Source organism: Protomyctophum parallelum (genome assembly GCF_964188405.1).
Source record: "Protomyctophum parallelum genome assembly, chromosome: 6".
Lineage (NCBI taxonomy): Eukaryota > Metazoa > Chordata > Actinopteri > Myctophiformes > Myctophidae > Protomyctophum > Protomyctophum parallelum.
The window spans coordinates 28,793,801-28,813,489 of NC_139701.1; the positions used below are offsets into that span (position 1 = coordinate 28,793,801).

Genomic DNA, 19,689 nt, shown 5'->3' on the forward strand with positions numbered 1-19,689 from the left:
CTGAACTCCATAATAAAAACCGTCCATCTTGCAGTCAGCTAAATCATAAGTGTGGTACAGAGTAGATACACTGGTAATAATTACACAAACTGTATGTCTCAAGACTTTTATTCAACATCATTAAATATTCATTACAACCCACAGACGGTGTGAGGGTTCAACACAAAAGAACAGTGCATTTCAAACAGAACCTGCGACCGGGCAAGCCTTAAAAAGAGATGACAGAAGGTGACATCTGAACATAATGCCATAAAGTTGAAATACCACAGAAAAAAGGTACAAGCAATCTCTCCCTCCTCTCCCTGCGAGTTAATGACAGACATTAAAAAAAATCCATTACAACTATAAATGTTATCGGGTCAGTGAGGGCTGCATGTGAATCTGCGGCTGCAGGCTTTGCCCGTAGCCAGTAATAGACCAGAGGGAATGCCATGGAAGGAAACAGAGCCAAGACTTACAATTACTAGAGTATATGGACAGGGAGTTAAGGATTGTCCATTATTCGGAAAAAAGTAAGAAAGACATTATATATATGTATAGAGAGTGAGAGCACCTGAAGCTCACGGCGAAACATGTCGTGCTAATAAATAAGTTGATGATGCAGTAAGTTGTCCGTCTCTATTCCCTGGAGTGTGCAATATATATATTTCATTATTATTTGAAATATATAATTCTTATGCTATCACATGCACATTATTACACAGATATCACCAGCCACGGTTCGATTTGCTGGTGGAAATCTATGCCTCTGCTTTTGATATCCCCCCTCCAGTTATTCATTTTTATGATGAGTGGGTGTGTTTCATCCCTGCTACTGGCCAAACTGAATTTCATTTTGGGAAATGAAATTGAATGTCCTGCCAAATTTACAAATTGAACCCTGGCCTGGATACTGCAATAACCAAAGACCGATTATTAAAGCATGCAGAATGGAATCAAAATAAAACCTTTTTTTAAATAGAATATTTAATGAACTGTCAATTTGCTGAATATAATTTGTGAGTAATGACGGTACTATTGCAAAGAGTAAAATTACACTATGCTTGAGCAGTTATGTATAAGTCAAGCTCTCACAAATACTAAGTAATAATAAGCATCTTAAATCGGTCCACAGTGGCCTTGTTTATACTGATAACATGGGTGTGAACCGAGGGTGGTATGCCACTTTTGGGACCCTGCGACCTGTGGGGGAAAAACAGTTGTTTAAAAAAGTGGGTTTTTTCAATTGCTATGGTCATTGGTCTACTTGAGTCTTGAGGGTTAGTAAGTACTAGTTCAGTGAGCATTTGCACACGTATTTGCATAACGCTTTTTTTTAAATGAGACATTTCCACTTACAACCTGAATTAAAATCTTGTCATGCAGGATGTCATGCTCAATAAATAATGTCTGGATTTAAGACATAAAAGATAGTAAGCTACCCATGTTGATTTCCCTGTGGCTGAGGCGTATTAGGCTTGTGAATGCTGTAGCAGCAGGATATGAGAACACCAAGGGTCCTCCCAGTAGCCAGAGGGGCTTGTATGAAAATATTAGTTTTGTTTATGGGTGGACTGGCTTTGTCCTTCACGTGGCCTCTAAGGGTGATAAAGTGACAGTTATATGATCCACCTTGGGCAGAAATAGGAAATGTTGCCGTGAACACCAGCTGTTGCTTAGGTCGACTTGGGCATGGGAAGGGGCCTCAGCCTTCCCAGCCACTGCCAAATAAAGAGACTACCTACCGTGATGTGTATGTGTCAGTGTGTATGTGAGAAGACTATTTGACTCTGCCTTTCACATCCGCTCTTGTTCTCTTAGTTTTCAAAAAGGTGTGAAACTACTCAGCTGCGGAAGATTGCATAGTATGAGCCCTAATGGGGATGAGGGTTGCCGCTGGAAGAACATTATTTTCACAGCGCTGCAGCGTAGTGCTTATTGTAGAATCAACATTTGTCAGCTGCGCGAGGCAGAGGCTCCACCAGATAGACGCAGCTCAATGTAAATGTGTCCAAGGCTGTGCTTTTGCTGCATTTGACACCCCCAGCCCCCCACCCCCCTCCTCCTCTGTGAATGACGGCTTCCCAGACATCTCTGCCTCACAACTGACAGCTTGGATTCCACATTCATCTTCTGTCTTATCAACCTCCAGAATGCACGAACAACGCTACACGGGAGGGAAGAGCAATTCTATTAGCTGTCAACAGCCGAGACACCTTGCCATCTAAAACCTGGGGAATATAGGCGAGGCAAACATGAGTATAACCCCAATGGCACCCCAGTGATATTACATACGCCCGGTCCACATGGAGGTGGAATACTGAAGAGATAATGAGAGGCATATCTTTCCCCCACTGTAGATATCTGCTAGTAAATCGAGGTGTAGCCTCTACCCGCCATTGTATCTCAGTTTTTGTGTCCGATGATGCAAATTAAAAATAAGAGCTATATTATTGTATAATAATATAATTAATTGTACCTTAACCAGTGATGGACTTCAATAACTCATAAGAGCTTCCTGCCTGTATGCCACCTAGAAGAGAAATAAAGTCAACATCAGAATCCAAGTTGGTGCCATTTCAGCAAACTGGAATGTCTGTTCAAATAATGAAGAGTGACCGGGGTACAACAACATAAAGCAAATACAAAAATAAGAAAATGGATTTCCATTAGACAACTATTGTGGCAAAGATGTCTAAAAAGCCTTAGAATATCATAATTGAATCTGTGTTTTAATTTTAACTCTCAATTATATTCATTTATTTTTAAATGCATATTTATTAGCTGCATTCATATTTCAGTTAAATATGAAGCGTATGGCGAAATGACATTCACCCAGTCAGAAATCATGGCAGAGAGGACTGCATACTCTGCAACCTACGGTGGCGATCGAATGCTTGCTGACTTCACTTTGGGCCAAAACGGCCTAATATACAACTCCCCCCTTTAATTGCAACTGTGTGTTTAATCAAAAAGCATAAAACTCCTGGCGGGTATGTGGCATCTGTCCGAGTGGCCTCCTAGGATTGATGTGCTAGATTCGGGGAGTTGCCTGGTCCTGTAGTCCACGAGCTGAGACACTGCCCCATCACTTTTATCACATCTTAAGGAATCTTCTCTTTTAATACAGCCCATTACTGCTGACATACAAATCTTCCTCAACATGGCCCCATCTATGGCCTGATCAATTTTTATACTGCTGAGCCGTCCCCTTTCTTTCTCATTTTGTCATCTCAAAATTCATATTATATAGGATTTTCTTATGGGGAAAATTGCAATAAAATCCGTTACCGCCCAGAAGATGTGCACCGGTCAGTGATTGGCCGCGACTAAAAAGCTTTAGAGTAAATAAAATTTGTTTCTGTAGTAAGCAGAACTGTTTAAATGTTATTTATTTTTATGCTCCTAAGAAAATATATTGTGAAGTGCAACATTGATTTAGAACATAACCATGTCTCAGGTACGAGTTGGAGGGGCAGAATTTATGAATCCTTTGCACAACTCCTTTAATTGAATTTTCCAAATCTCTCACCACACACAAATAATCAATACCTGCTGCTGAGGGAAACTTGCCTCAGAATTATTATGGCCTTTCTTTTTCCATTCTGTAGTCATCAGCACATACAGGCGCCGCGGGTATTTGTAATGCCTAGACTATACTCAGTGGATTTATGCTCGCCCCAAGCCTGATTTGCTCACCAAAAGTGACTTCTGAGGAGTGCTTACTGAAACTTTAGTTAACCTTAAAAGGACAGCGGTAAGCGTTTCTCAACATTGCTTGCTCCAACAAAGAAACTAATTTGAAAGAGTAACAGCATAAGAGAAAGGGGGACAGAGAAAAGAAAGCCAAGGAGACAAACGAGGTGACGGAGGAAGAGGTTTGGGAAGTGGGATCAGAGGTTTAAGCCTCATTTATACTTTGACGTACAATACCGTATCTCCGTACTCCGAATGCATATGACGGAGTGTAAATTAGACATTAGTCACTCGATCATCAATGTTAAAATATCCATGTGGATTTACTCAGCTGACTTGGCAGGATAAGGGTGCTGAAGGCTTGGCTTGGCACCTGAGATGGGGGATGGGGGTGCGGCACCCAGGGCACAGAACCTGGATAGAATTGTGTACTACTGTGTGTAGGATGGCATGTGGAATTTTCACATATGGCTGTCATGTGAAAACAAGAAACAAAAACAAAGGGTTGCCATCTTGAACCATCACTGAAATGATATCCTATGACCTAGATGTTATCGTTGTGAATGAGGTGAGGGCTTTTAACTCTCATCATGCAGACTCAGGTGACGGAATGCTGTCTCTGATCACATGACACATGGAGTCGTACAGTCTAGAATGGATGCTTGGTTGGTTGTGTAACAAAAGTCCCATTCTGGGTGTGGGGATTCTTTCTTTTTTTTTGCTGTGGGTAAGCTTTATGACAGCCCATCAGGTAACTGGAAGGTGTCTTTAGTCACATGGAATAATTCTGCAGTCACAAAACAGCCTGGGGTGCTGCTCGGATCAGCAGTGTAGAGTCTCAGGAAGCTCTGAAAGAGGTCTGTTCACATAAAATGTATCCCATACTGGTAGATAGCAATGTTGCCACGTGAATTTTTCATGTGAAATTTTCATGGTACTTTTTGTATCAAGTAAGACGCCCCAAGCCTCTAAAGTTCACTTACAAACCAACCCCCCACCCCATCCACTTTTTTTCTAGACTGCTGAACCAATTGTCTCATGTTCGCCATGGGTTGTTTCTCACTTACGATCAGTTCTAGATCGTATCGATTTCAAACAGCTACAGCATACTGTGAATTGAAATAGCTAGAATCGTATATCTGCACCAGTGCTCATGGTGGGTCACAATTCATTCGTTAGCCATGTTGGCTGGATGAACAAGAATAACCATGATATAACATACTGTAACACAACGAGGGACGTGAATGTTGACACGGGAGTCAAGAGAAAGAACACCGCTGTCAGTCCTGGAGCCTCGCTAACACACTTACCCGATACGACCCAGTAGGGCTCCTTACACCTCTTCATGCATTTAGCACATAAACATAAGCCTGAATAGCATAGCAGTGAGTCTAAACAAACATTTTACACTATGGAAGAATCATGCTTCATAACACCATCAACATCATCTGTCTGGATTTCATGCTCCCCGCAGATATGGGCCAGAGATCTTCCATAGCTTTGAATAACAGTTTGTTTACTTAAAATGTGTCTCAGGGAAACAGAGGGCCAATTCTCTCCCCGAGCTATCCGCTTTGACGTTGTGAACTCTGTTGTTGCAAGGGGGTTTATGCACAACTGATAAATTTCATGCCTCCACCATGTGATAGAAAATGTGACATTCCTGCAGCGCAGATCCACAAGGCAACTTGTATGTCAGACCCCTTCCCTGGAACTAATTAAAACAATTTCTAACAACCTTATCGGAAAACAAGCTTCACGTTGGACAATGGTTCCCCTTCAGTTTCCACAAGTCACCATTATATGATTGGATCACAAGAATTGCTTTGCTGGAGGCATAATATGTGCTTAAAATAATCAAATTAATTCTTTCCTTGGGAAATCTGCTCATTGACTTGTTTGTGTTCCATAACAAAATGTTGTTATTCACCATGAGTTCACAGAGTGCCTGATTGTCTAGAAAGCTAAAAACGAGCACGCACCGAAGTCATTATCGTTAAGATAGCCAAGCAATGGGAGGATGTAAATCAAATCAACCCGTAGAGATGGATGTGTCTGGACATCAACCAGTCCTTGTGACCGCTCTCTCTTCCGGCTCAGCATGAAATCAATCAACTTCCAGAAACAAGTGGACCCAAATACCTTTTCTTATAATCACGGCATTGTGTGAGACAATCACGGCAGTCTAATACGACACTAACTGCTACCGGTAACTGTTAGTCAAGAGAAGTCATGGCCGAAACCATTGTGACGTTATTACGTCTGTTGACTTCAAACAAAAGAAAAACAAATTACACATACTGCCACAGGTTGAATACAAAGTATAACATTTCTCAAACTTTTGGACACAACAGAAAGAAAATCTATGTGGTGAATACACTAGTCTTTTCTATTTTTATGAATTAGTCAAAGTGAAGAGGATGTTCTCCAAACACCCTTTTGGCCTCTGCTAAAGTTGCCAAACTCTGATTTTGGTCATCAAATATGTCATTGATTAACACAATACAATCCCAGCAATATTGTGTCTGTGTATGTATTTTTCTTGATGGTGAGAAATGTAACAGAAATGTAACAGAATATAACAGTGTGTTTACTCTGACAGTGTTAGGTTAATAGCTGACCAATTACCTTGAAATGTATTCTGGTGAGCATAATTTCGGTTAAAACTGGCCTCTGCATTTCTGGATGCTGAAAGCACAAAATTATATTGCAATTCACTTACAAATAAGGAAATATAAAATAAGCAACAACTTGCTTTTTTCTATCATACAATGAAGTTGTAGTGTTACCCAATTTTATTTACTACAAATAAAGAGAGATCATTATGAAATATCCCCTACATCTAGATCACAACCTGAAACGATGTTGTCACTTTTGTAATAGTAATTCAGTCTAATTAAATTACAAACTCAGTTTTGATCTGAACAATGCTAATTCAGTTTCAAACTCAGTTTTGATCTGACCAATGCTAATTCAGTTTCAAACTCAGTTTTGACCAGGTCAATGTCACAGTTTGTCTACTCACTCAGCTCACTGTATCTCTCCAGTTCAGTGCTCAAGTCAGCAGACTCTTCTGGTGTGGCCAAGAAATGCCTTAGCTCATTGCTGCCCTCTGGTGACTGATGGGGATACAGCTTCAGACAAGTAGGGTAATACAACAAGCAGACAGTAATTTGTGGCAGGAAATGGAAATTAGATGGATTTGAAATGCTCTATGTCTGTCTGTCTGTCTGCGTGCGTGGTGGGGGAGGTCCCTGTACGTTACAGTTACTAAACTGGGAGCAACATAAATTGTCATCATAAACCTAAGAGTTGCCATCTGTTTTTAAATATGAAGCCACATTTAAACTGAGTTTTCAGTATTATTATCATCCCTCATGCTGATGATGAAATCACGGAGACACTACATTTCCTCATTCTCTGAAGATGGAGGCCAAAGCACAAGTGTCACTCACCACTATTTCCTCCAGCTGTTGCCGTGCCCTGATGAATTCCTTCTCTGATGCTTCCAGTTTAAACCTCAAGACGTGGAATCTAGTAGTTAGACAGAGTAAGGAAAGAACTGTGTGTGAAAACTAGGTTACGCAGGTTTTGCAATAAAGACTCACTCAAGATTGTGGTAGTGTGATCCATAAATATAATAATTTTAATCAAATTACTTAAATACAACTAAGCTTACTGTAAGTAAGTGGAAAATTAACAACAATTCACTAGTATTAGTGAGCTAGCACTATCTGCCCATTAGAACTTGGCACTACAAGCAGTTCTAGAGAAGAGTAACAGAAACACAGAATGTGTGAATACATAGGTGGAGTAACAAAACTATAGGAACTGCTGTCAAAATAACTCCATTTAACATATAGTTTCATTTTTTGCCTAAAACCAACATTTTTTTTTTCAGATAAGGCAGCCATTTTATTCTTATGTCTTACTCATGGGGGGTACGTATGACGAATGAGCATAAAGTGTGAATATGGCCAGATGTTGGGTGGCCATTTGTTTAGACATTTTTAAATATTGGCATTGGCTCTAGTATTGGGACACAAATGTCATAGTTACGTTCCATTAATAATAATAATAACTGAACACCCAGTGAAAGCCTAGGATTTAGTATTCACGAACATGACATGCAGTCATGTCCCAAGCTTTTGTGCAGGTGTTCTGAATGTATTATAAATTACAGTTCCTCTATAACGTTAGTGACTGCACTATAAAATTAAAAAATAAATGCTGGCCTTGATGGATAGCCCAGACATCAAACGTCTGTGCCTTGGCTAAGGAAATGGCTCTTGTGTTAAAGTGCTCTTATACAACTATTTTTAGTGCTATGTAAATCACTGATAATTTGGCTAGTGATGAATCCCCCTCATTCCATGTCTCCTGTCATTAAATTCTTATATGTCATTTTGACCATCAGCAAAGCGTGGCAATTTAAATATATCAACTAATACAGCAAGGGTTCTCTGTAACCCTTTATATTCATACTTACTGGCATGAATGCTGCTGTTCAAGGAATAGAAAGAATCTAACACAGCTTAACATTTTACACAACAAAACATATTAGAACTTAATAGATGTAAATCTTCTTCTTGGATACTCACTTATCTAGATCTGTCTGTGGGACCTGTTTAAAAGGTGCAGCTTTGGTGGGGCCTGTTGACAGACATTACATACATCAATATCTAAACCCTCAGTGTTTGGTTGAAACTGTATACCAGTAAGACACCCTGAGGGCGAGAAGCGACCGTGTGCACGCATGCGCCTGACAGCAGACTGCTGGGCGAGCGCTGGCGCTTTGACATGGGGGGTCAGATCAACATATGGAATTAATTCTGTACTGGCCATATATGGAGCGAGTCTTGAGTGTACAGGGTTTGATGAGGTCAGATCAACATATGGAATGTCAGAACAGGTCAGCTCCATATATAGAGATCTAAGGATTTGAGGCTTGAGGTCAGATGTGGAGTTGCTGGCCGGCTCCATATATGCAGATCTAGGTGATGATCCAGTCTTCTCCATGTATGTCTATCAAGGGTTTGATGAGGTCAGTGTCGTGATCTTCATATATGGAGACGGCCATATATGGAGTGTGTCACGAGGCGTAACGGCCTAATGACCATATATGGAGGCGTGACAGACGGACGGACTGACATGTTTTGCCGGTTTTCATAGTAATCTGCAACATATGGTCGCAACAAATTGCTGCTATTTTGTGCGTTGAACAAGGAAACTGCTGTACTTGCGACTGCATAATGCATATTGCTCAGAGTCTGACTCAAATAAAAAATGAAACTCTCTAAATCTGTGGTTTTCAAAGTGGCGTCCAAACGAATGTCCATTAGTACTTAATTTAAATGCAGACAGTGGCTGCAGAATGTGGATGGAATTGTCATGATTCCCCTCAGGGTAGAGCTTGAAGACTTTGTACAATTGTTCAGCAGCACAATTTAGCTGACATGAAAATACCAGAGCGTTACAATGCCATTCTTCTCTGAATGAAGAGACTTTCTTTCTACCCAGTTACATATTCCTTTTTTTTAACACAAGATGCATACAAGATGCATGCTGGGCTACTCATGATCCACAGAGGAGACAGGCTGTGTGGAATTATTGTGTAACTTAATTTACTTAATAAACAATAAATATGTTATAAACTTCTCTTCTCCATTATACTGATCAAGTCTCTGTATATGTAGGATAGGACACATAGGTGTAGCCTCGTAGTGGGAATATCATTATAGTGAACTGAAAATTGGAACATAAATTGACTACACAGCCTAACTGACAAGTAAAATATCAATCCCCTTTGTTTCCAGCCTGTAAATTGGTAATTTAAGATACTTTGTTTCAGACTTTCAGTAAGTCCATGTTACTACTGGATATATTTCCAGATAGGCCTTCAAAGATGGTTGCATACACACCTTGTAGATTTGCAGTTCCACTCATAGGACAATAGTTTAATGAGTCACGTACCGGTATTTTGGAAAATACCAAACGACTTAATGTAGTTAACAGTTAATTTAGTATTTCCCTCCCTCTCTGAAATCTGAAATTATCTTGACTTGTATACAGATTTATTTGATTGTATAGTAGTCGATCTCTATACTAATACTAATTAAGAAAGAATAACATGACACAGACTGCTGACTGCTTAATTAAGTTAATTTAGGACCTTCTAGTAGTTAATTTCGTTTTATTAAACACATTTCTTCCATGTAGCCCATTTGTAATGGCATCATCATTGTTGTAGCGACTACTTCTTCCCATCAAATCAAATAGTAGTAGTGCTATGAGGCTGAGCTGTCGGCAGGAACTGTATGACGCGTTTCCAATCAAATCCAGAAAGGTTCTTATTGTAGTTTTAGATTTATTGACAAATAAACAAGGTCCAAGAATGTACTGAAAAATGTTGATAAATGAAAACGTACTCTGTTGGTATAAACGATCAAAAGATAAACGGATAAACGGTCAACAGAAAATATTGAGCCTAGAGCTCACCCCCATTCTCTCACTGAATGCCACTGCCCAGACACACAGCTGACATAAGTACAATGATTAGCAGACACACAGCAGGAGCTCATCAACCAGGTAAGGGCTGTGGCACATCGAAAACCCAAGCGTGGGAAAAAATAAACAAATAGAATAAACAAACAAAATGTATATTTTGGCTCCTACAATACCGGCCCCTAATTATTAAATAACAAATAATAATTATACAATCATGAATGGCAATCAAATCGATTTTCTTTTTTTTTTTAAACGCAAAGTCTTCTTTCTCCTTTCTTCAAGATGTGTGTGTATAGTTCATAGTGAGTGTAGTGAATCAGTGTAGTGTGCAAGGGGCAAAAAAGGGGCAAAAGTCAGCGGCAAAGGGGAAAAGGTGAAATCCAAAGTCAATTTTCTTCCGCCTCCTGTAGCAGGCAGATTTTGGTGATGGGTCTGTTCAAAAATCCAGTCTTGGTTTTAATTCGAACTTGGCGTACGAGTCCTCTTCTGTCCAGAATGGTCTCCACAATCTTTCCAGTTAGCCAGGAGTTTCGAGGCGCTGTGTCATCCAATATGATCACGAGGTCCCCTGGTGTAAAGTTGCGTCTGATGTTAGACCATTTTTGTCTCTCCTGTAACTGCGGAAGATATTCTTTGACCCATCTTTTCCAAAATAAATCCGACATATATTGAACTTGCCTCCACCTGCGGCGAGCATATATGTCATTCTTCTGAAACTGTCCTGGTGGCATGGAAGGTGCAGTCTTCAGAAGCAAAAGGTGGTTCGGGGTAAGTGCTTCAAGGTCATTTAGATCTGTAGAAGCCTTGGTGATCGGTCGGCTGTTGAGGATAGCTTCAACTTCACACAGAATGGTGTGCAGACTTTCCTCATCAAGATTTTGCACATTAAGTGTAGAATTGAGCACTTTTCTCACCGATCTGATCAGTCTTTCCCATACACCTCCATGGTGTGAGCCAGCAGGGGGATTGAAGATCCAATTGATTCCTTTTTGGAGCATTGCATTGTGAATCTGGGCTTGATTCCAGCCTTGAATCGCCTCCTTCAACTCACGCTGTGCTCCCACAAAATTAGTCCCATTGTCACTTCTTAATTCTTTCACTTGACCTCGTCTTGCTGTAAAACGACGAAGTGCATTTATGAAAGAGTCTGTCTCAAGTGATGATGCCACTTCAATATGAATCGCTCTTACAGCCAAACATGTAAATATGACACCATAGCGTTTCACAATACTCCTTCCACGTTTCACTCCAAAGGGTCCAAAATAATCGACTCCCACGTATGTGAATGGAGGTTCATCAGGAGAGATTCTGTCAATAGGCAGGTCTGCCATCTGCTGTTGTCCTGGAGTAGCATTGATGCGGCGGCAAACAACACATTTTGACATGATTCTCCTGATTGCAACAGTGGCACCAGGAATCCAATATTTCTGGCGTAGTCTGGATAACATGTGGTTGCGACCACCATGTCCCACCTGTTTGTGAATATGTCTAAGAATCAGATTTGAAATATGAAGCTCTTTGGCCAGTATGACAGGATGTTTCATTTCTTCTGGCATTGCTGCTCTGTCAAGTCGCCCTCCAACTCTTAACACTTCGTTATCCAAAACGGGATTTAGTTTATGAATGTGACTTGACCTCTTAACATTCATTCCTTTTTTCAGATTTGAGATTTCATCTGCAAATCTCTTCTTCTGGCAGAAGCAGATTAAGGTCATCTCAGCAGTAGCCAGTTCTTCAATAGTGAGACTTTGCCATTTCTGGTTTTCATGTTTTCTTGTCTCCTTCTGTGCAGATCGCAGATCTCTTTGTGTGATGTTATCTTTGTGCAGCTCAGTGGCTTGTTTTCTTTTTCTGATACGGCTGAGAAGCAGTCCTTTAAATCTGAGCATCCATGCTGCAGCCTTCTTCAAACGAGTCCAGGATGAGAAGTGATGAATGAAGCGTGTTGTTGCATCCACTTCTTCAGATGTTATCTGAGCAGCATTTACAGTCATGCTCCTTACTTCAGTGTCCTTGGCTGAGATTTCTTCCAACCTGTCAGGATTCTGAGGCCACTCTTCCTGGGGATGAAGAAGAAACTGAGGACCGGACACCCATGTGGTTTTCTTCAGAAAAGATTTAACTGTCAAGCCTCTCGAAGCCATGTCTGCTGGGTTGTTAACAGAGTTAACATATCTCCACTGGTGTGCATGTGAGACTTTGACAATTGTAGCAACTCTATTTGCCACAAAGGTTCGAAATCTTGCGGTCTTGTTGTTGATGTACTTGAGCACAGATGTGCTGTCGGTCCAAAATACAGAGTCTGCCAGTTCCATCTGCAGCTCTTTTCTCATTAGTGTGTCCATTTTGCTTGCCATGGTAGCAGCAGTCAACTCCATTCTAGGGATAGTAGCTGGTTTTAAAGGAGCTACTCTTGCTTTCCCCAGCACAAAACTACAGTGTACCTGGCCACGGTTATTGTACAGTAGAAGGTACGTGACAGTTCCATAACCGTCTTCACACGCATCGGCGAAATGATGCAGTTGAGCAGATGTCACTGTTCCAAAGCTTGTGGGTTTGAAGCATCTGTCAACTTTGAAATCTTCCAATAGATGAAGATCTTGAATCCAATTCATCCATTCCTCTGTAATAGAATCTGGAATTGCATCATCCCAACCAATCTTTTTCCTACACAACTTTTGCAGGATCTTCTTGGCAGTTAAGACTACCGGAGCCAACATTCCTAGGGGATCATATACAGAACTGACTGCAGAGAGGATTCCCCTTCTTGTGAGAGGTCTGTTTTTCAAGATGATTTTAAACTTGAATACATCTGATTGGACGCACCATTGTACTCCTAACACTCTTTCCACAGGTAAATCATCATGATCTAAATCAAGATTCTTCATTTCCTTTGCTCTTTCGGTTTCAGGTATGCCGTTCAAGACTTGACGACTGTTACTCATCCACTTGGTAAGTATAAAGCCTCCCTTGAAACAGATTGCTCGTAGTTCATGATACAGAGCTATTGCATTTTCCTCTGTAGCTGTTGATGCCAGACAGTCATCAACGTAAAAGTTGTTCATGATGGTATTTACAGCCTGAGCACTGAACTGGTTGACGTTGTCCTCAGCACATTTCCTCAGGGAAAAGTTTGCACAGCTAGGCGAGGAAGTTGCTCCAAATAAATGTACAGTCATTCTGTATTCCATCATGTTCTGACTGTAGTCTCCATCTGGCCACCAGAGGAATCGTAACAAGTCACGATCTTCAGTTGGTACTTTCACCTGGTGGAACATTGCTTCTATATCAGCAGCGATGACAACAGGCTCTTTACGGAATCTGGCCAAGACTCCAATTAATGAACTGGTCAGGTCTGGCCCCTGTAAGAGCTGAGAGTTCAGTGAAACTCCTCGAAACGTAGCTCCACAGTCGAACACCACTCTGAGCTTTTTCTTTTGTGGATGTAGAACGCCGTGGTGTGGTAGATACCATTTTCCTCCATCACTGCGTCCCAAGACCTTGTCTGGTACTTTCTCGGCGTAACCTTTAGATATCATATCAGACATGAACTTGGTGTATTCAGAATGAAAAGAAGAATCTTTCTTGAACCTTTTCTTCAAGTTCAGTGTGCGTTGTTCAGCCACACTTCGGTTGTCAGGCATGAATATCTCCTTTTGCTTTAACGGCAATGCAATGCAATAATGCCCATTGACAAGCTTAGCCGATGTTGAGACTGAATTCAAGAACTGCTGGTCTTCTCTTGAGTGTTCTTGATCGTCTCTGCTGCACTCTGGAAAGTCTGTCTTGAATTGTTGTTCCCATAGTTGATCAAGTTTCACAACTGATATCCGGTTGGCACTTATAACTGACTGGTCTTGCGCATAGTCAGTCTTTCCATCTAATGGCCCATTAACTGTCCAACCAAGCATGGTTTTTACAGCGTACGGTCCATCTCCCACACTCCGGATGACATCAATAGGTTCCAGTGCCTTGGGTACATCTGAGCCAATCAGCAGCTCCACCTCAGAGTCAAGTTCAGGTAGGTGAATATTCCTCAAATGAGGCCACTGATTGATGTCATTTTGCTGTGGTATGTTTCTTTTGTTCACAGGCATAGTCCTCTGCGTATACATGCCTGGAAGAATACAAAATTCATTGCTGTTCAATCCAGCCACTTCTAGGCCTGAAACGATTTGCGTTTCAATAACCTTCTTTTGTCCCATAGTTCTCAACAATATGTTGGATTTTCTTCCATGAAGGTTTAGTTTAGCCATGAGCCTCTCTGTGCAAAACGATGCCGTGCTACCTGGGTCGAGGAATGCATATGTATGTACTGTCGTGTTCCCTTTCCTGGCCTTTACCTGAACCGGCACGATCGCAAGTTTGCATTTATCTTCACCGGCCCCAGTTAGACCACTTGTCAGCACGGAAGCTACTGCTTTTTCTTTAGTCTCCTTCATTTCAACTGAGTCTTTGTTCCATTCCTTCGTTCTTTGGTAGATATGCAGCATTTTGGGGTGCCTTAAGCCGCAAATGCTGCAATTGAGTCTCTTTCTACATGTAGCACTGACATGTCCTTTACACATACATCCAAAACAAATTCCGTTTTCTTTTAGAAATGTGAATTTCTCATTATGTTCCCTCTTCTCAAGCTCTGGGCACAGTTCTAGAGCATGTTCACCCTGGCAGAATAAACATCTCTTCATCACAAAACGACCTTCCTTTTCCTTCTCTTTTGCAGCCGTCACTGTGGTTGCAAAATTACTTCCCTTTGTTTTGTGAAGAGGTTGTGACCTGGACCTTCTTGTGTCTTTGCTTTCTGGAGTGTCTTTGATGTCACCAAAAATGGGATCCGTTACAATCTTGACTTGTTTCTCTAGAAAAATGACAATGTCTTTGAAACTTGCTCTTCTGCCGTGGTTCTCCTGGAAATCACATACCACAGATCGCCATTTATCTCTCAAACGGTAAGGCAGCTTCTTTATAATGGTCAACAAGTTAGATGGCATATCCAGCTCGTGCATGTAGTCAACATCCTCCATTGCATTAGAACATCCTCGTAGGAAGAGAGTATACGCTTGCAGAGCTTTAGTGTCATCGGCTTTGATTGACAGCCATGAAAGAGCCTTCTCCACATAGGCTGTAGAGATCTTATGCTCATTGCCGAAGTGCTCTTTCAGTAGAGCTTTAGCCTTCCTGTAACCTCTGTCCGACACCATATGAAGACAACTCCTCACCAGTTCCCTGGGTTGTCCTTGGGTGTATTGTTCCAGATAGTAGAGACAATCTGTCGGATTTGGGTTTTTGGTTTCAATGCTGTGTTCAAAGGATTTTATGAATGTGTGATATTGAAGTGGGTCACCATCAAAAACATGAATCTCCTTCTTCGGCATAGACGACAGACATTGATGTTGAATGAGTAAAGCTGTGAGTTCATTTTGCTTCTCCATGACAGAATATATATTATTGCCCTGTTCAACTGTACCTCTGGGGCCCATTTGGCTTTCCACGGGTGCTGCGGTTGTGCGAGATCGTACAGCCTGATTTACAGCTCTGCCTGTGGCAATGCCCACTGGCGCCGATGCCCCAACAGCTCTCTCTGTAGTTGTATTTGCTGTCAGTGAGTGGAGCGGAGCCACAGCGCCACCTGTTGTTATAGGTGCTGGTGCCTGCCTGCCAACAGTGGGTTGTGAGGGCACATGAACTTGATCTTGAGTGGGTTGTAAATGTGTTGTGTAAACGGCAGCCTGCTTTGCCTTCTCAAAATAAGACATCATTCCATCTGTCACATAAGATTGAATAGTAACACCAGATCTCTTTGAGCCTAAAACCTTCATTTTTGCCACATTAGCAGCCATGTTCGTTTCCAGCTCCAGATTTTCCTTTTGTCTTCTCAGGTGCTCCATTTGCTCCTCTAGGGCATGTCTATTCTGGATCATTTTTTGATGGACAATGAGAGCAGCCATTTCTGCCTCCGCTTTCAAACGTGCGGATTCTGTACTTGAAGCTTTAGAACCCTTTGTTTTCTTGGTTATGTTTGACACACTGTCACCAGGTTGGATTGTTTCCTGTAAGTCAGCTGACTCTGTTGCCTGTTGTGACTGCGTTACATGTTGTGATTGTGTGTGCCTTTGAGCATTAGTGGGTAGCAATTTGTCCTGCTGCCCATCAGTCATTTCCACAGTTTCCACCTCCTGTCCAACAGGTATTTCAATATGTTGTGCATGTCCAGCATTAATTTCCACATGAACAGATTCAGTAACTGGCTCGGCTTCAGTTACTGATTGTGCAGGAATTGATTCATTCACAATAATCGTTTCATGAATTGACATTTCAACCCTTGGCATTTCATTCATTGGCATTTCAATCATATCAAACCACAGTTTTACATCATCCCTGAAATCTGAATGGTGCTTTATGACACGTGAAAACCACAAATTTTGATTTTCCTGCTCCTCCTGTGGAATCAAGACAATTACTGAATTATGTGCTGCTTTTGCATTTTCATACATTTCATTCAGTTTCTCCATTGTGCTTTGCACATCCCTTACATTTGCATCATTTTTCATGAGCCCTTTTATTTCCTTTGTGAGCTCTTGCATTTGTTTCACATAAGATTTACGGTCTTTCTGATCCTTTTCAATTTTATTTGACAGCGCTTTGGCCGTGAGCTTGACCGTCCTCCTCCGTGACTCCTCCTCCATTTGATCCTCCAGATCCATTTCGTTTGTGCCTGTACTTGTAACGTTTGTGTCACTCATTTTGACATTTCCATCCAATATACAAGAAAGAATTCACGGCAAGCAACCACAGTGAAACGAGCAGCCGTGACCCCAGTCAATTGCGTCAATCCAGCGCATCAGCGCGCACACAACACCAGCCAATTCAATCAATAGTCCCCAATGGACCAGCGGCAGCACTTCTTCCAACTGTGTTCAATTCAACCAAATACACAGAAGGAATTGGCGTGCTAATACAATTGTATCTCACCGCTAATGGCTGTGATGCGCTGTTGCGTGTTCAAACATTTTCACCGCTGCGGCGGTTCATCTCGCTCCAATCCGAGTCACTGAGGCGCCGCTCAAAGTTCAACTGTTGCTGCGATGTTCTCCATGTTCCAATGTTTCCTTCCAGATCTTATTTTCTGTTGACAATGTTGTAGCGACTACTTCTTCCCATCAAATCAAATAGTAGTAGTGCTATGAGGCTGAGCTGTCGGCAGGAACTGTATGACGCGTTTCCAATCAAATCCAGAAAGGTTCTTATTGTAGTTTTAGATTTATTGACAAATAAACAAGGTCCAAGAATGTACTGAAAAATGTTGATAAATGAAAACGTACTCTGTTGGTATAAACGATCAAAAGATAAACGGATAAACGGTCAACAGAAAATATTGAGCCTAGAGCTCACCCCCATTCTCTCACTGAATGCCACTGCCCAGACACACAGCTGACATAAGTACAATGATTAGCAGACACACAGCAGGAGCTCATCAACCAGGTAAGGGCTGTGGCACATCGAAAACCCAAGCGTGGGAAAAAATAAACAAATAGAATAAACAAACAAAATGTATATTTTGGCTCCTACAATCATGCTATTATGCCTGTGGACTTAATAATAAATTAATATGATAATACCTTTTATATAATCACAAACATGAATTATGTTTGTTATTTACAGCTAGGTAGAGTAGTGGGGAGAGATGGAAAAGGGGCGACCGTACCTGTTACCATTTTGGAAGGTGGACGCTGCATACAAGAGACATAAATAAAACAAACAAATTAGAAGACATACTGATAAGTTGATAAACAGGATACAGGAATCAAGAAGGTTTAATTGGTCACTAACTTATACAAGTACAATTAAGCAGCAAAATGTTGGGCCTTGTTCCGCAAAAACATTTGCAACATCCTAAACGTAATATATTAAGTAAAAAAAAAATATATATACAGTGAGGAACAACTATAGGATTTTGTCTTAAGACAGGTACATTAGCTTATCAATGTGCATTGGTTTCAGAAGTGTGCAGCCAGGTAATGTGCAAATCTCTCGTCTGTCGGGATAATCAATGATGACAAGGTGCTTTGAACAACAGTTTTAGGATTCAATAGTTAGGAGGTTTAGTCAGAAGAAGCACCTTTTAATACTTTTCATTGGTTTACACACACACACACACACACACACACACACACACACACACACACACACACACACACACACACACACACACACACACACACACACACACACACACACACACACACACACACACACACACACACACACACAGGGTGTTCAATTGCACTGATTTATAAATAAGGATAGCTGCATGGTTTCTGCCAAACAGCGACGATATACATATCTGTTATAATGTGCATATGCATATCTACAGTAATTGTGCAGGTAATGTGGTATGCACATATCTAACTGTGCAGGTGATGTGTATTATATCTAACTGTGCAGGTGATGTGTATATATCTAACTGTACAGGTGATGTGTATATATCTAACTGTGCAGGTGATGTGTATATACTGTATCTAACTGTGCAGGTGATGTCCATATGTATCAATGGCAGCCAGCAATGTCACAGTCAAAGACCAAGTGTATTACTGTACTCGTATCGGCCTATCGTAATCGGTCTATAGTGGAAATAGGCATGCACGGCTTGGAAGCCGTGGATATGCACGGCTTGTGATCACAATACATGCTGTCAGAAACCCTTTTTTTCACAAAGGATTCAAATTAAAAATAGCTAACTATAGTTACAGTACGTAATGTATATGACATTTACTCACATCTCGGGCCGGGACTTTATCCATACAGAGAGCTTTTCTGGCTCTGATGCAGAAACAATATTAACATTAGTAATAAAGATATAAACAACATTTAGGGTTAATGTCCAAACGTTATTACTCTCCTGTTCAATATTACCTATCAATTAAGAATTAAAATAACCAACAATGTTAATGGAAACATATATTTTAACAATAATTGATTACATTCGTTTTTGTGAATGTTATTGTTTTGAACAATTGGATAATAACTGCAGTAGCTATCAAGGCTCAACACCAGTCATTCCTGCGAGGTACAGACACCATCGTATTTAATTTAGGCTTTAATTTGATAAATATAAAGAGATATGGAATTATAGATACTCACTGAGTTTTCTTAGACATTGTGATTCACAAAAAACCCCAGAAAACTTTAGAAAAGAAAATACAAGATACAAACTGGCGCGTGTGCAATACTTAACTTGTCCCTCTAAAACACGACCAGATCCTGACTACAGTTCCGGATATTCATTTAATGAAAATAAGCATTAATATATTAGCCAATAACCGTTTGCTGCTTTAAAATAACACGTATTACTATTATTAGTATTATTTTACTACAGGTTATATGTGGTGTGTACATCCAGGCAAGCAACTAGAAAACAAGTCGCTCAGTCACTGGATTTTCAAAATCATGTTTCTTCAGTTTCGTTTTGACCGTGAGACTCGTGAACCACCGTTGTTTCATATTATA

The 19,689-nt window shown here is 40.8% G+C and overlaps 1 protein-coding gene across 1 annotated transcript; it reads right to left on the minus strand.

The window, feature by feature from the left end:
• Positions 1-122: 122 nt before the first annotated feature.
• itgb3bp (integrin subunit beta 3 binding protein) lies at positions 123-19,410 on the minus strand. The gene is made up of 9 exons (XM_083768151.1): positions 19,324-19,410; positions 18,960-19,002; positions 17,888-17,912; positions 8,277-8,328; positions 7,131-7,209; positions 6,701-6,794; positions 6,304-6,363; positions 2,459-2,512; positions 123-1,182 (listed from the first exon to the last, which is right to left on the minus strand). Exons 1-8 carry the CDS (start codon positions 19,338-19,340, stop codon positions 2,460-2,462), a joined length of 423 nt encoding a protein of 140 aa, XP_083624277.1. The 5' UTR covers positions 19,341-19,410; the 3' UTR covers positions 123-1,182; position 2,459.
• Between the last annotated feature and the right edge of the window lie 279 nt (positions 19,411-19,689).

Coding starts and splice junctions, on each gene's coding strand:
- itgb3bp (XM_083768151.1), bottom strand. Junction 8,329..17,887: donor ACCTTCCAAAATGGTAACAG/GTACGGTCGCCC, acceptor GTCTGTCAACAG/GCCCCACCAAAGCTGCACCT. Junction 6,795..7,130: donor AACAGCTGGAGGAAATAGTG/GTGAGTGACACT, acceptor TATCCCCATCAG/TCACCAGAGGGCAGCAATGA.